Here is a 16075-nt window from a genome sequence, read left to right as displayed (position 1 = left end):
ATAAGGTAATTCATGACTCATGAGCCTTAGCGGTGTGGGGGGGGATCCCAGGGTCTCTGCCTATTTTGTCAGTCCCGGGCCCCACAATTTCTGATGGCAGCCCTGTGTGTATGCCAAATGACCGACCCGTCTACCAAGTGTGTACCGACTATTAGGGCTTCTATTTATCTACATAATTTATTTTTGCTGCAAAAACTGTACTTGTTTCCGTTACCAGTTTTTGTCAGTGACAGGGATTTTGACACATATAGGGGTATTCAATATGAAACGTTAACTTCACTGCCGAAGTTAACGTTTCATATCAGAGTTTTTTTCTGCGTTAAAGTATCGGGCGCGCTCCCGCGTATCCCCGTATTCAATTTGAAATCGTCAAAAACGGGAACCTCCAAAGTTGGATTTGCGTAAAGTTACGATTTTTTCCATAAAAAATTTGTAAGACCCCCTAAAGTTGTAAAAACATGGGGGATCACTATGGGTACCCCCGTTTTAGCCTTTAAATGAAAGTCGGGGATTTAAATAGCCGCAGCAGGTGTTTTTTTCCCGACATTGAAGAAGTGTTGCAGAAGAGCACTTAGGTTATTTTTTTCGTTTTTTTAAGTGGTCCCATCAAATTTGGGGTACATGAAAATGGGTACTAGCATATTTTTAAGTCCCTAAAGTAAGTTTTTAAAAATTCTGCATTTGTGCACCTGCCGCTATAAATCTATTCTTCAAAACACCTGCCGCATACTTGCAGAATAGCCCTGAACCTATTTCCCTATTGTTAAACAATTTTTTCGATTTTATTTTTTTTCACCCCAATTTTTAAATTAATTTTTTGGGGTGTCCCTATTTTTTTTTAAACCCAAATTTATTTTTTAAAGGGTGTCCCGATTTTTTGTAGGACATTTTTTTTTGAACATTTCCTTTTAAGGGGACATTCCCAAAACTACAGGCTATTTTTTTATAAGCCTACACCCCCAAACCCCTATTCTGCATTTTTTTTTCACTTGCTATATTAGTGCTTAGAAAAATGATCCCTGTTTTTCAAAAAATTACCCTTGAGCCCATTTAAGGAAAAAATTGGGAATTTTCGGGAAATCTGCTTGGGACCCCCCTAAAGATGTCCTGACATGGGGGATCACTATGGGTAACCCCGTTTTTGCCTGCTTAAGAAAGTCGGGTTTTTAAATAGCTTTGCAAGGTGTTTTTCCCTGCCGCGGCTATTAGAAAGCCTGACTTCCTTCAGGGGTTAAAAATGGGGGTACCCATAGTGATCCCCCATGTCTAGACATCTTTAGGGGGGTCCCTAGAATATTTCCCGAAAATTTCCATTTTTGTTAACCTTTAAATAAAAAATTGTAAAAATTTAGAAAAAAAATTACATAAGGTCCCCCCCCAAAAGCCAAACCAGCCCCAGGCGTGCCTCCCTGACGGAAGACTGGGCTGAAGCAGCATATAAGAGTAAGTAAGCACAGGGAAAGCTACTTTAATGTCTGTTAATTACTGAACAGCTTTAGCCGCTCACAGCTACAGTATATAGCATAGTTTTATACTCCCCATTTTTTTTTTGGCCCCCAAATTCAAAGTGCTTTTTTTGGGGTGTCCCGATTTTTTTTTTTTGACACAGATCATTTCAAGGGGTCATTCTGAAGGGTGCAGGCTATTTTTTTTAAGCCTGCACCCCTAAACCCCAATTCTGCATTTTGTTTCGACACCTATTCAATGGTGAAAACTTATCCCCGTTTTTTAGCAGAGACTTTTCAAAACTGCGATAAGTCTTTGAAATTGAATACGGTGTAAAACTAAAATCAGTGATATTAACGCAAAAACGTTAAAAAGAGCGATATTAGCGCAAAAACGGACTTATCGCACCCATATTGAATACCCCTAATAGAGCCCTAAGGGTCAACCAGTTCTCTGCAGTGTAGAATTATTTCAACAAAGTAAAAATGTAACAGTAGGTGGCCAAGCAGCTATCTGCTTGCCAAGCTGTATTCTATTGCATTAGGTAGAGAGATGTAAAGACTGAGGTCTCCTGAAGACATGTGCATAATATATATATGTATTTCAGCTTCAGAAGATGCTTTTTTTTTTTCCAACAGAAGGCAGCGGAAATAAAAAATGCAAATCACTTTGGGCCTGATTCAGACCCACTCGCGAGCGGCTGTCCGCTTGCAAGTGGGTCGATGTTATGGACTGAGCATGCCCCCGACGGAGGGAGCTCCGTCGTGCGCATGCGCCAGACGCGACGAGCGAAGGAAAGTCCTTCGCTCGTTGTGTCCGATCAAAGGGGGCGTGCTGTCAATGTTGATTGACAGCACGCCCCCTTTGGTGGGCGTGCCGGGGGCGTGCCTCCCTGACGGGGGCGTTCCCACGGGAACGCCTCCCGTCAGAAGCCGGCCCACTGACATCACTAGTGATGTCAGTGGGAGTGATTTTGGCTCTGATAGAGCCAAAATCACTCCGGAGCTTGCGGTTGAAAACCTCAACCGCAGGCTCCGGCTCGCAAATTCGATGGTCGCGATGGTCTCGACCATCGCGACCATCACAATGCACGCTCGTATAGCCTGTGGGTGGTGACCCACAGCTATACGAGCGTCCAGGAGGACGCTCCATGAAAATGGAGCCCGGCCCTCATTCAGAGCGTACGGCTCTGAATGAGGGCCTTTGTCATTTAGGGAATTGGAATTTCAATTTAAACTCTATTTTTACTGAGTGTCCAAAGTTAGAACTATTTCATTTTTCCATCCTCCTACATATGTAATTAATTTATTATTATATATTTTGTCAAAAAGTGTTAACGTCAATTGAATCACCAAAAATGTAGTCATTGGCTGCATAGGACAACAAATATCTCCTGAAACTTCGGCCACAATATGCAAGGACTTTATTGTGAGGAATACAATTCTCGGTGATGTGTGATTCATTTTCCTACGCACCTTCATGCGGTGCGAAATGTTGGTGGTAGTGAACATCGCCAAAAATTGAATACCCCATTTTTTTTAATTTATTTTTTTAGTAAAAAATAATTGCCTTTTTTGTTTACATTTAACACATATTTATGATCATTTTTTCTTCTCTTCGTCTTTAATGCATCAACATTTGCATTTATTGCATAGATAACAATTTCCTCTTATTCTTCAACTCATGCAGGGATGCCGCAATTATTACATCTCTACTGCCACCTAGTGGATACTTGTAGGAACACTATAACACTCACAAGCTAAACTCCTTTCATGATGTTTTATTGAAAAGGTACATTAAAAAAAAAGTACACAGAGTAAAACCATTAATTACTGCAGAATAAACGTCTCTAAATGAATGTGCTTGAAAAAGTCTCTCTTTTGTGCTCCGTTGTTTAATGTGCTGCGACAACCCCAGTATTGGAACATAGCAATCTGTATCCTCTCAATTGAACACATCTTCAGTAAAATGCAAAGATTACAATTAGGTTCTAGAAAATAAAGGACAGATATTCGACAATAAATATAAACTCTGTACATTATTGCATTTGGGATCCACAAAAATAAAGTGGCTTTGAAGAAAAAAAAGAAAACAGCTTTAAAACAAAAAAATATACCATGTGTATAAACGTCTTATGTTATATTAATATGAGATCCAAACCAATGTTCTGTGATCATCTAAGTTTCCGGATATATACATTATATATATATATTATCAGTATCTTAGCTGCTTCATGGAAAAAGCAAGAAAGGACTAGTAGACAATTCCTCTTTATGGCAATATGACGTAATATGGCTTTTCTAGTTCGGATCGCCCATCAATTCTGGAACAAAAATAAGAATAAAACTGCACCAAAGCTATAGTTGCCTTCCAATTGTAACACAGCGTCTAGATTCTAGAACTATACAAGACGACAACATTTGGGTCTATGACAATACTACACGTTCCCTGTAAACTTTACAAGTTGATCACACAGAATAATATTTTATGTTATCCACTGATTTGGTGTTATCCACAATAAAGCACTTTTTTTTTTTTTTTTTAAGTCTATATATCCCTCACTTTCAAGATCGTCTTTTGGATTTCAAACATGTATTTACATCAAAGGACTAGGATGATCCCCAGTTTCAAGTCTGCCAGGAAAAAAATAAAATAAAATAAAAAAATTTGCAATCGCTGATGAATAAAATAAATAACACATAAGGGGATCACAGGCAAGGTTGCAAAAACAATCCTACGTGTGCTTTTCTCAACACAGACTGCAAGTATTTCAGTGATTGTGTTTACTGAGCTTTAAGTAATGGCGAAAGAATGGCTGAGCCTGTGTGGTCTCTGATTATAATTTCCAGGCGGCCGTGTTACAGAGGCTACAACAGTGCAAGGAGTCTCTTATGCAGCTGTAGATTCCAGTCCTTTGTCTCTCGTCAGCTGCAACCAGCAGTGTACTCTTTGCAGCTAATAGGGCGCAAACAGAATGGATGCTGTAGTCGCTCGAATGGAGCCGTGAGCCGGTCTTAGAAATGTAGTAGGTAAACCAGAAGCCTGGAATAGGGAACTGTAGGGCCGAGGCGGTAATGAGAGGGTAGAGGTTACGGCCGCTGCTAGAGGTGAAGAGAGGAAGGTCGGTGTTAAAGGCTTGATCATGTCTTTCTGGAAGGCCAGTTTTGCCTGGGAAAAAAAGAAGAAGAAATGTTATAATGTATTAGTTTAGATGATGTCAGTGTAATATTCTGATATATATTACAGCTACATGTTGCCTCAACAGTCTAGAATAAGCTCAGCCACAACTTTGTATGGCAGACAAAATATCAACAATGACCTCGATGGATTACTTCATTTTAACTGGTGCCATGTCAGCAATGGGGTGGAAAGAGGATGCTGCTGGGGACTGTACCATCAACAAAGCATTAAGGCAATCCGCAGACATTTACAATGGAGCAAAACTTGCACAAGCACCAAAGTTGATTTGCTTACTTCGTAATGGTACACTACACACCAGTGGGGGAATAATAGTGGGTGCATGGGGTGCATCCGCTATGAAACCCGTGGGTCAGGGAGGCCTGGCAATGCCGCCTCTCATTACAACCCATGCCGGCCTTCTTCTGAGGTCGCCTCGGCCCTCTCCCCATGTGTACAAAGCACTGCCCGAGGCCCCAGCCCAAACCTTGCTAGAGGTTCCGAAGATACCCACCTCTTTGTATTCTGATAACATGAAGAGAGAAATTGCTCCCTCAATCTTGGAGGAATCTTCTATACCCTGGACACTGGCAGTAACTATCCATCCATGCTGCTTCCATGTCCTACAGTAAGTATTGGAAGACTGGGCTGAAGCAGCATATAAGAGTAAGTAAGCACAGGGAAAGCTACTTTAATGTCTGTTAATTACTGAACAGCTTTAGCCGCTCACAGCTACAGTATATAGCATAGTTTTATACTCCCCATAAATGTATAGAAGACTCAAATTAGGCATTTAGCTCCCAGACTCCCGAGAGAGGAGACAAATATTCAGCAAAGGTGCCTAACTGTCTGTAACGTGGGCGGGAGATCTGGCACAAATAACAGTGCCCACCTCGATGAATGCTGAGTGGGTAGAGGCGTGTTGACACAATTACCACCATACTATACCTTATCCCACCCACTTCATTATGCAAATAGGTCATCCAACTGTAAAGCGCAATGGAAGCACTATATTAGTAACTGTTAGTAAATAAACAATAATAAATCCTATTGCGTCTATCTATTATGTTCATACTTCTTTATGGCATCTCTGGGAGGTGAGGTATGAACAGCAGCCAAGCATGCTATACAGCATTTAATAAAAATTAGTCTCAGAGCTATGCAATGTGTCGCTATCACCCCAAAAATAGCAGCATCATAGTCTGCACCTTTGAAACAACTAAGAGGGGTATTCAAGAAACTGGCCCACAGAGGTGTCTGTGCCAAAAAGGTGCTGTATCCCATAGCAACTAGACAATTACTTTAATTTTCTAAAGTATATTAGGAAAATTACAGAATCTGACCTATTGATTGATTGATTGCTATACAGTTGACCACTTTTCTCGCACCGGAGTCCATATATGTATGATGTTTTGGGAGAGTGCATCATATTCAGTTTACAGTACTAGGCTGCCTAAATGTGTCTCCTCTTTCTCATTTTGAGAAAATACATAAGAAAAAGCTAATTCATGGTGACAAGTGCAATTTCAGAAGATTAATAATGTATACTTGTTCCAGTTCTTGAGTGCATTTACATTTTACAACACGTTGCAGTGATAAGATTACCTGCCGCTGACCCTCACTCTAATAAAAAGTTATGCAAAGTAAAAATGTTGATAAAACAAAAATATTTAATCATAGTGCTTAAAATGAAGCAATTATCACTTTCTGAAAATCACACTGAAAACAATTCAAGGAATTACTGCATTTTCCATTTTTTTTTTTTTAAAGAATTTGTCACCCACAGTTTCTTTTGAAATTATGTAATAAATTCATTCACTCTGTTGAATTAAAGCAACATGGGGCTGTTTATAGTAAAAGTTTAGATATTAAGGGGTAAATTTACTAATACCCCTTTTACACCAGAGCAAAAACCTGGGTTTTTGCTGGGTCTACCTGGATCGCAGCTCAGTGTAAAAGGGTCCCTGAAAAATAACCCAGGTCAAGTGACCCAGCAATCTAACCCAGGTAGCTACCAGGGTTGGACCCAGGATGGACCCGGGTAATGGTGCAGTGTAAACGGTGTGACCCGGGTTATCTGACCTGGGTCATGCCTAAAATGAGCTGATTGGTGGTTGTGGAGCAGTCACCTCCCACTTTTTATGACCTCACAGGTTTAGCAGGGCAGACCTGAGTTCAGTGTGAACAGGGCTGACCTGGGAGTTACCTAGATCGAAGGTGCAGTGTAAATGGGGTCTGACCTGGGTTGGAACCATGTCCAAAAACCCATGTGGGACCCAGGTTTTTGGTGGAAAAAAGGTATAAGATGGGAGTTCTATTTAAGAAGTGATGTTGCCCATAGCAACCAATCAGATTATACTTCTCGTTTATCTAGCACCTTCTAGAAGATAATACCTGGAATCTGATTGGTTGCTATGGGCAACTGACTTCTTAATAAAATTCCTATCTTAGAAAATTTACACCTAAAGGTGTTAGGCTAGCGGTAGTCAGGATTTTGGCTGCCAATGCAAACTAACCAAGCTCTGATGTCCCCATGCTAAAATGTAAGGCTACATTACACAGCACCAGGAAAAAGACAAGTTCACCCTCTTTTTATTATACCTTGCCCTTTTTCACCCCTACAGCCATACTACAATTCATATTATATACTTCATAGCAACATTGCTGATATTATTATTTAGTTACTAATTCAAAATTACCACAATGTTTTGTATCTGACAAATACATACAGCCATGACTGCGAATTTTGCTGCAGCTGCTACTTTATGCTAATGCCGCAGCTGCTAATTTATGCTAATGCCGCAGCTGATTGTCTTCCTACAATCTGTTGCTGTGCGTATTAAGGCACACCATCGGTCCTCCATCGGAGACTGAACTAGTCCTATGCATACTTGCTGACAATCTAACTGCGCAGGGGGTGAGTCCACCATGATGCGATTCAGTGCAAATCACGTTGTTGGCTTCCCCTGGTCCACCCACTTGTACTCTATAAGTGGGCAGCTACAGGCAGAGCCGGCCCAAGGCATAGGCATTCTAAGCATATGCCTAGGGCATCTGGAATGCCTTAGGGGCATTCCATGGCTCTGCAGCTTCCCAACATCTGCCACGATCAGCACGCTGTGCACAGGGCCGGATTAAGGGGGGGGGCGACAGAGGCGGTTGTCCCGGGGCCCCCACACAAAGAGGGGCCCCCACACAGGGTCGATGTGACCCTGCCGAGAACAGGTGTCCAGCAAAACCCTCCCTGAGACACCACATTGGGGGCGGAGCCAATATGGAAAGCCCCGCCCCATATACCCGCAAATTGCGACATTACATCGAGAGGGCGGGGCCTAATGAGTCGAGGTCCCCGGCCCTTGTTACAGCCAGGACTGGTCCTGCAGCATCAAGTGAAGGTATGTAATGTTTGTGTACTGCTTCAGTGTGTGTGTATATATGTGTCATGGTGTATATGTGTTATGTGTATACTGTGTGTTAGTGTGTATGTGTTAATGTGCATATGTGTTAGTGTGTAAACACTGTGTGTGAGTGTATGATATATATATATATATATATATATATAGAGAGAGAGATCTATCTATCTATCTATATTTCAGGGAACCCCCCCAAAAAAAGGAGGGGGTAGGCTCTGTGTGGCTTGGAGGGGGCTCCCGCAAGCCTTAATCCGGCCCTGGCTGTATAAGAGCAGCTGCTTTAATGCACTTGTTTCATCCCATTGGTGGTTAGTGTGTGTTACCTCGTTACAGCAGCCGCTCTGACATAGCGCACTGCAGTGAACATACAGTGACAGCCCGGCCAGCACAGACGCTCGGGGCTGCTTGTTTACATTTGGTGCCCCGCCCACACTTCTGACACACGCCAACCAATGAGCTTCTAGCATAGCAGGACTTTTGTAGCTGCTGCAGTATTAATGCATAACTGCAGAGCTGGATTAAGGATGGCATAGGGGCAGGGCCGTAGAGAGAGCCGCCGGGCCCCAGTAAAGAGGGGGCATGGCCTAATCGCGGGAGGCGTGGCCACGCCCACTTGCAGAAGAATAAAAACAAAAAAATACTTTTGCAGCGCCGCGAAGGTGGCGTTGTGAGCCCCTCAGCCCAGCGCAAAGCCAGAGGGGGCGCGATCAGTGTGATCGCTCCCCCCTTCAGGCAGGCAGAGGAGATTGCTGTGGCTGCTGCTTAGCAGACGCTAGCAATCTCCCACTTGCTGGGCTGCGAGGGAGGGAGGGGGGGGGCGGTGCCGGATCCGGGCCCCTCTGGAAGCCTGGGCCCGGGTAAAGTGTATTGGCTCCCCCCTCCTCTCAGCGCCCCTGCATAGGGGGCATGTCACCTCGGGCACCCCTCTCTCAGGCCCCCCCCTGCCATTTATTACAGCTCCAGTGCAGCAGGACTGCACTCTGAGCTAGGGAGACTGAGATGGAGGTGGATTCGGGCAGGGGGCGGAGCTACACAGCACTCAGTATCACTCAGGCCAGCACAGCATGGGAGAGAGGAGGGGATGGAGGAGCTACTCTAGCGTACCTGTATCCTGTAATGTGAGGGGGGGGGGGTAGGGTGGCACTATACTTCCTGTCTGTATGTGTGTCTGTGTGTGTATGTATGTAGTTGTGTCTGGTGTAACTGTATTTATGGATGTGAGTGTGTATAAGTGTGTGTGACTGTGTATATATGTGTCTGCATGTATAAGTGTGTTTATGTATGTGTGTGCAAGGGCGTTTCTATAATGGGTGCAGGGTGTGCGGGGCACACAGGGGGGGCCCACACCGCACACCCTGCATCCTTATTTTTAATACCACTTATTTCCGCTTAACTCCTCAAAAGGGATCCAATAGGATCCCTCTCATTGTGCCCCTTGGCCGCACATGTGAAGTAGGACCCCCGGGTCATTAACCCGGATGTCCTCACATCACAAAGGACAACTTTTATCGGAGTAGCTGTCCTTTGCGTAAATAATCGCACCAAAAGCTTGCGCTCGAGAACACGATCCCCATGTCCCTAAAGCCTCAATCCAGCCTTAAAGCATTAATCCAGCTCTGCATGACTGAACACTGATGTTTATGTGAATAAACACTTCATCATCTAAACGTGAGTGTGCATATAGAGATAATGTGCCCTGCCCCTTTTACCGGCGCCCTGCTAAAACAGCTTGGCCACTGTCGTTCTGCCGTCGCTTGCCGCAGCATCTATTCACATTAAGGAAGAGCTTTGGGAAAGACCAGCACCTCCGTAGGTGCTGGGCACTCCCCAATTAGTGACACCACCGGTTGGGCATGCCCCCAACTGTGACGTCGCCTGTGCCGCACCCCTTCAGCGGCCGGCCGCGCCCCCTTTTGGGTGCTAATGACCCATATGTATATATATATAGACGAACAAGAGGTCCGGCACTCCTCCTAAAAAATGTTACTGTGCTGCGTGCCTTCACAAAGCAGGATATGGATGAACAGAAGGTGCGGCACTGCAGACAAACTTCAATAGAGATGCATGATATAGTCAACGTTTCAATGTTTAATCTACATTTTCTTCAGGACATAAAACATAGTCAACATAGCTTACCTTTTATTCACCTCAGTGCACACGTGTACTGTCGCGGGGCGGGACCGCACACCCGGCCGTCGGCACACTCTATTGACGTCATCCCAGTCAAGAACACCTGACCAAGGAAACGGCAATACCATCACCATAGCAACATAACATGACACCACCATAGTGATACCCTGGAAAAATGTCATATATATCTACACGAAATATTTCACAACATATGAACCTGTATTGCTATTAAGGAGAATTCAAATTGAAAGTACATCAGTACTATTCATATTATGAATAACAGTACTTAATAAAAATGCTGGACTGATCGAAGTGAGGCATAAAATACTACTTGTATATGGCAAAAAATACAGTAAAAAATAGAAAATAAAGAATAAAAAATAACATGCAAACGGACATAATAGTTTTAACGATCATAAATGCGTGAATTAAACAAGACATTGTAAGCCATGGTACTCATTAAGCCCCCTGGGAACAAGGGTCCCTAACCTATGTATCCATCTGGCCTCACATTGTATAAGTTTCAAAGCCCGATTACCACCCCGGATAGAAACCGGAATGTGGTCAATCATCCGATAACGTAAAGCTGCCAGAGGATGAGGAATGGTGGCAAAGTGTCTAGCAACCGGCTGTTCGCTAGTGCCTTTAATAAGAGCACCACGGATTGAAGACCGGTGAACTGCCATCCTTTCTTTAAAAGGTCTTTCGGTTTTCCCAATATAGGATAACCCACATGGGCACACAATTTGATATACCACAAAAGGCGTGTTACAGGTTAACGTATGTCTAATGGTATATTTTTTGCCAGATAGTGGATGGCAAAAAATATTGCCTGGTATCAAATAGCGACACGTTACGCATGTACATCTCACACAGCCCCTATACACAGAGCCTCTGGCAACCTTAAGTCTATCAGGTGAAGAAATATCAGTCCTAACTAAAATATCCCTCAAATTCTTTCCTCGTGTATAACAAGGCATTAATTTACTGTTCATTAAATCCAAATCAACATCGGATTGTATCAAAGGCCACAATTTCTTAGAAACCACATTGATTTTATTGCTAGCTTGATTATAGTGATTAACCCATGTCACAGCTGGTACAAGCTTCTTATTATGCCTATTCTTCAAAAGGTCCTCTCTAGGTATACTCATAACTCTCAATTTAGTAGCTTCCAAATCACACCAAGAGTATCCTCTCTCTAGGAACTTAACAATCATCCCATCCATTTGTGCCATCTTCTCGTCTGTGGTGATTCGGCTAACACGCAACAGCTGAGAGTATGGCAGACCTCTAATCAAACTACGCGGATGACAGCTCGTAGCATGTAGTAAGTTATTACGATCCGACTCTTTAGAAAAGAGGCTAGTGCTAATCACACCATTATGAATGGAAATAGCAACATCTAAGTAATTGATTGTTATATTGCTCATATTATACGTTAATTTTACCGGACTCAGGCTAGAGTTATGTTTATCAATCAATGATATAAGATCTTCTTTAGGACCCCTCCAGAAAATCAGGAGGTCATCGATATAGCGCATATAAAAAACTATACGCTCTGCCACATCAGTATTGGTAAAGAACAGCTCCTCCTCCACAAAAAACATAAATATATTAGCGTACGATGGGGCCACACTGGACCCCATCGCACATCCCATGAGCTGTAAATAAAATCGACCATCGTACAGAAAAATATTCTTAGTAAGGATGAGTTCTAAAAGTACAATAATCAAATCCAACTCTGGACCAGTGTACAGTGGATGTCCCGGTAGGAATTTCCTCACAGCGGCTATGCCTAGTTCATGCGGAATAATAGTATATAAGCTAGCCACATCTAAACTGCATAGCCAGATTTCATCATCAAAAGTGGGGAGATCATTGAGTTTCCTTAGTAAGGTAGAGGTATCCAATAGGTATCTTGGATGATTGCGTATGCAGAGTTGAAACAAAGTATCTAAGTAAACCGATGTTGGCTGGAAAAGTGAGTTCCGTGCTGAGATTATCGGGCGGCCCGGAGGGTCCACCATCGATTTGTGCACCTTAGGTATAGTGTACATCACTGGGACCATCGGGTGGAGAGGAATTAAGACATCACTTAGTTTAGCTGAAATTATGCCTTTATTAACCGCTACCTCAAGGACTGCTCTCAAGTCATCCCTAAACACATGGGTAGGGTCCTGTGGTAATTCCCTATAAGTCTTGGTATCATTAAGATGTTTGGCCACCTGTATTTTATATTTGGCAAGGTCTTGGATCACCAGGGCACCCCCCTTATCTGCTGGTCTGAAAATCAGTTCTTTGTTATTGGCCAACTGTTCCAAAGCATCTCGTTCCACTCGTGATATATTATTTCTCATACGAGGGAGTTGGTGAAATTCCCTAGAGGTTTCTTCATTTAATAATCTCATAAAAGTTTTAATGGAAGAGTTTGTAGATTGAGGTTCAAACGTAGACTTAGGCACAAATTTAGACAATTGTGGAGGCACATCAGATACATTAATCCTTATACTAGGAGGAGTTTTGGCAAAAAATTATTTTAACTTCAATTGGCGTTGCAGCCTAAATTGTTCAATTTGCCATTCCAAGGGGTCCAACCGAACCGATGGTACAAAGGATAATTCTTTTCTCAGGACTTGTAGCTCCGTATCCGATAATGAATAGGAGGACAAGTTTAGAACTAAATCCTCAGTTGAACCGGTGGTTTTTTGCCAAGACCTTTGCCTTTTATGTTGGCCCCCCTGGCGGGTAAAGTATCTCCAATGTCGCTGTTTTGTGCTCTTGTGGCCATTCCTAAAGGGATGTTGTGACCTTGATGTAGAGATCTAGAGGAAGTAATTTCTGTATCACTGGCAGATGATTGGAAATCTATAGATGATTCAGTTTCAATGTTCCGTGGTTTATTCCTTCTAATAAATGGTTTCCTATGTTCCAAACGTCTATTGGGATTGGTAAACTGGTACACAGTATTAGTCTCATAATCGATATCCACCTTGGCTCTTTTTTCTTTTTTAAATTTAGTGAGATCAGTTTTGTATATCTGTAGTTGCTGGTTAAGTTTATCATACCATTTGGTATTTGGGTCAGATTCTAAGATAGTTTTATGGGCTGCTTCAAATACACCAATCTTTTCTTTAATTACACTTACTTCCTTAGTGGATTGCTCAATGATAAGCAAAGTTAGATCGAACGAACATTTATATTTCGTGTAGATATATATGACATTTTTCCAGGGTATCACTATGGTGGTGTCATGTTATGTTGCTATGGTGATGGTATTGCCGTTTCCTTGGTCAGGTGTTCTTGACTGGGATGACGTCAATAGAGTGTGCCGACGGCCGGGTGTGCGGTCCCGCCCCGCGACAGTACATGTGTGCACTGAGGTGAATAAAAGGTAAGCTATGTTGACTATGTTTTATGTCCTGAAGAAAATGTAGATTAAACATTGAAACGTTGACTATATCATGCATCTCTATTGAAGTTTGTCTGCAGTGCCGCACCTTCTGTTCGTCCATATCCTGCTTTGTGAAGGCACGCAGCACAGTAACATTTTTTAGGAGGAGTGCCAGACCGCTTGTTCGTCTATGTGGTGAGACCATGCCATGCACCTTGTGACTCACAGTCAGGGCACCCCCTCTGTTTATAACTAAACTAATATATGCCTTATTCTTCTATCAGTGGACTGCCTACCATTTTTGACCAGTAAATCCCCCCTTTTTTTAGGTGTGGATTGTATCAATTTTGATATTGTTTTTAATACACCCTGGAAAGTATTGATTAATATCGTCCAACTGTTGCTGCTATTTGGTGATTATGGGTTATTTTCACACATTTTAATTGACCAGTACGATATTACTTTGCTTCAAAGACTATTTTTTGTATGGACTAATTTCTCTGCATTGGGATACTATGACAATCATTCTCTGGATGAATTAAGTTTGTCTCTTCGGCTGGCTGTTTCTGATACATTGTTTTACAATGCTATAGAACTTGGGTCATAATCATCAGCCTTTGATGAATACAAGCTACTATTTGCACTGCACTTTAGTAACCATATATTTATTGGTCTTTAATAAGTTTATAACTAATTCATCGATGTTGGTGTCTTAAACTGTATATGCTGCTATCTTTTGTTATCCCTATCTTTTCTTTAAGTACTATTTTGTGCCTAGGGGTTGTCATTATACAGCAAATAAGTTATTAGATCTGCTATCTAAATATGGCTGAAGGAGGTAATTCTGAAATTGGTTTTCAAAATGTGGTATATAATATCGGAGAAACATATAGTTACTCCGAGTCTGAAGCAGAAACCATCCTTTATAATCTAGAGCTCTCTGAACAAATGGAGACGCTACCAGTAGAATCTTTATATCGTGACCTCCTGAGACTTAAGAAAAAAGAGATAGACTTCTTTTACCATGGCCTAACCCTTAGCGATTATTATCGCTCAAAAAAGATTCCCCGTGGATTGCGTGTGAAAAATAGTCCAACAATAGGAAGGAATGACCCAGCCTTTTGTAGACGCTGGGTCTCCATCCTCAATAAATGTTCGTTCGATCTAACTTTGCTTATCATTGAGCAATCCACTAAGGAAGTAAGTGTAATTAAAGAAAAGATTGGTGTATTTGAAGCAGCCCATAAAACTATCTTAGAATCTGACCCAAATACCAAATGGTATGATAAACTTAACCAGCAACTACAGATATACAAAACTGAACTCACTAAATTTAAAAAAGAAAAAAGAGCCAAGGTGGATATCGATTATGAGACTAATACTGTGTACCAGTTTACCAATCCCAATAGACGTTTGGAACATAGGAAACCATTTATTAGAAGGAATAAACCACGGAACATTGAAACTGAATCATCTATAGATTTCCAAACATCTGCCAGTGATACAGAAATTACTTCCTCTAGATCTCTACATCAAGGTCACAACATCCCTTTAGGAATGGCCACAAGAGCACAAAACAGTGACATTGGAGATACTTTACCCGCCGGGGGGGCCAAAATAAAAGGCAGAGGTCGTGGCAAAAAAACACCGGTCCAACTGAGGATTTAGTTATAAACTTGTCCTCCTATTCATTATCGGATACGGAGCTACAAGTCCTGAGAAAAGGATTATCCTTTGTACCATCGGTTCGGTTGGACCCCTTGGAATGGCAAATTGAACAATTTAGGCTGCAACGCCAATTGAAGTTAAAAGAATTTTTTGCCAAAACTTCTCCTAGTATAAGGATTAATGTATCTGATGTGCCTCCACAATTGTCTAAATTTGTGCCTAAGTCTACGTTTGAACCTCAATCTACAAACTCTTCCATTAAAACTTTTATGAGATTATTAAATGAAGAAACCTCTAGGGAATTTCACCAACTCCCTCGTATGAGAAATAATATATCACGAGTGGAACGAGATGCTTTGGAACAGTTGGCCAATAACAAAGAACTGATTTTCAGACCAGCAGATAAGGGGGGTGCCCTGGTGATCCAAGACCTTGCCAAATATAAAATACAGGTGGCCAAACATCTTAATGATACCAAGACTTATAGGGAATTACCACAGGACCCTACCCATGTGTTTAGGGATGACTTGAGAGCAGTCCTTGAGGTAGCGGTTAATAAAGGCATAATTTCAGCTAAACTAAGTGATGTCTTAATTCCTCTCCACCCGATGGTCCCAGTGATGTACACTATACCTAAGGTGCACAAATCGATGGTGGACCCTCCGGGCCGCCCGATAATCTCAGCACGGAACTCACTTTTCCAGCCAACATCGGTTTACTTAGATACTTTGTTTCAACCCTGCATACGCAATCATCCAAGATACCTATTGGATACCTCTACCTTACTAAGGAAACTCAATGATCTCCCCACTTTTGATGATGAAATTTGGCTATGCAGTTTAGATGT

General features: G+C 42.1%; 1 protein-coding gene across 6 annotated transcripts in view; it reads right to left on the bottom strand.

Annotated features, from left to right (window-relative positions):
* Window positions 1-3219: 3219 nt before the first annotated feature.
* The window catches only part of ZNF385B (zinc finger protein 385B), a 566921-nt gene continuing 554065 nt past the window's right edge, over window positions 3220-16075 (bottom strand). For all 6 annotated transcript variants that reach the window (XM_088461223.1, XM_088461222.1, XM_088461224.1 and 3 more), the window contains one exon: window positions 3220-4614. In XM_088461223.1, coding sequence (XP_088317349.1) covers window positions 4402-4614 — 213 coding nt within the window. In that variant the 3' untranslated portion in view covers window positions 3220-4401. The remainder of the gene's footprint in view (window positions 4615-16075) is intronic.

The sequence above is a fragment of the Taudactylus pleione genome, unplaced genomic scaffold (genome assembly GCF_031769625.1).
Source record: "Taudactylus pleione unplaced genomic scaffold, aTauple2 ptg001027l, whole genome shotgun sequence".
NCBI classification, from domain to species: Eukaryota; Metazoa; Chordata; class Amphibia; order Anura; family Myobatrachidae; genus Taudactylus; species Taudactylus pleione.
This window is presented reverse-complemented; position numbering and strand designations above follow the sequence as displayed.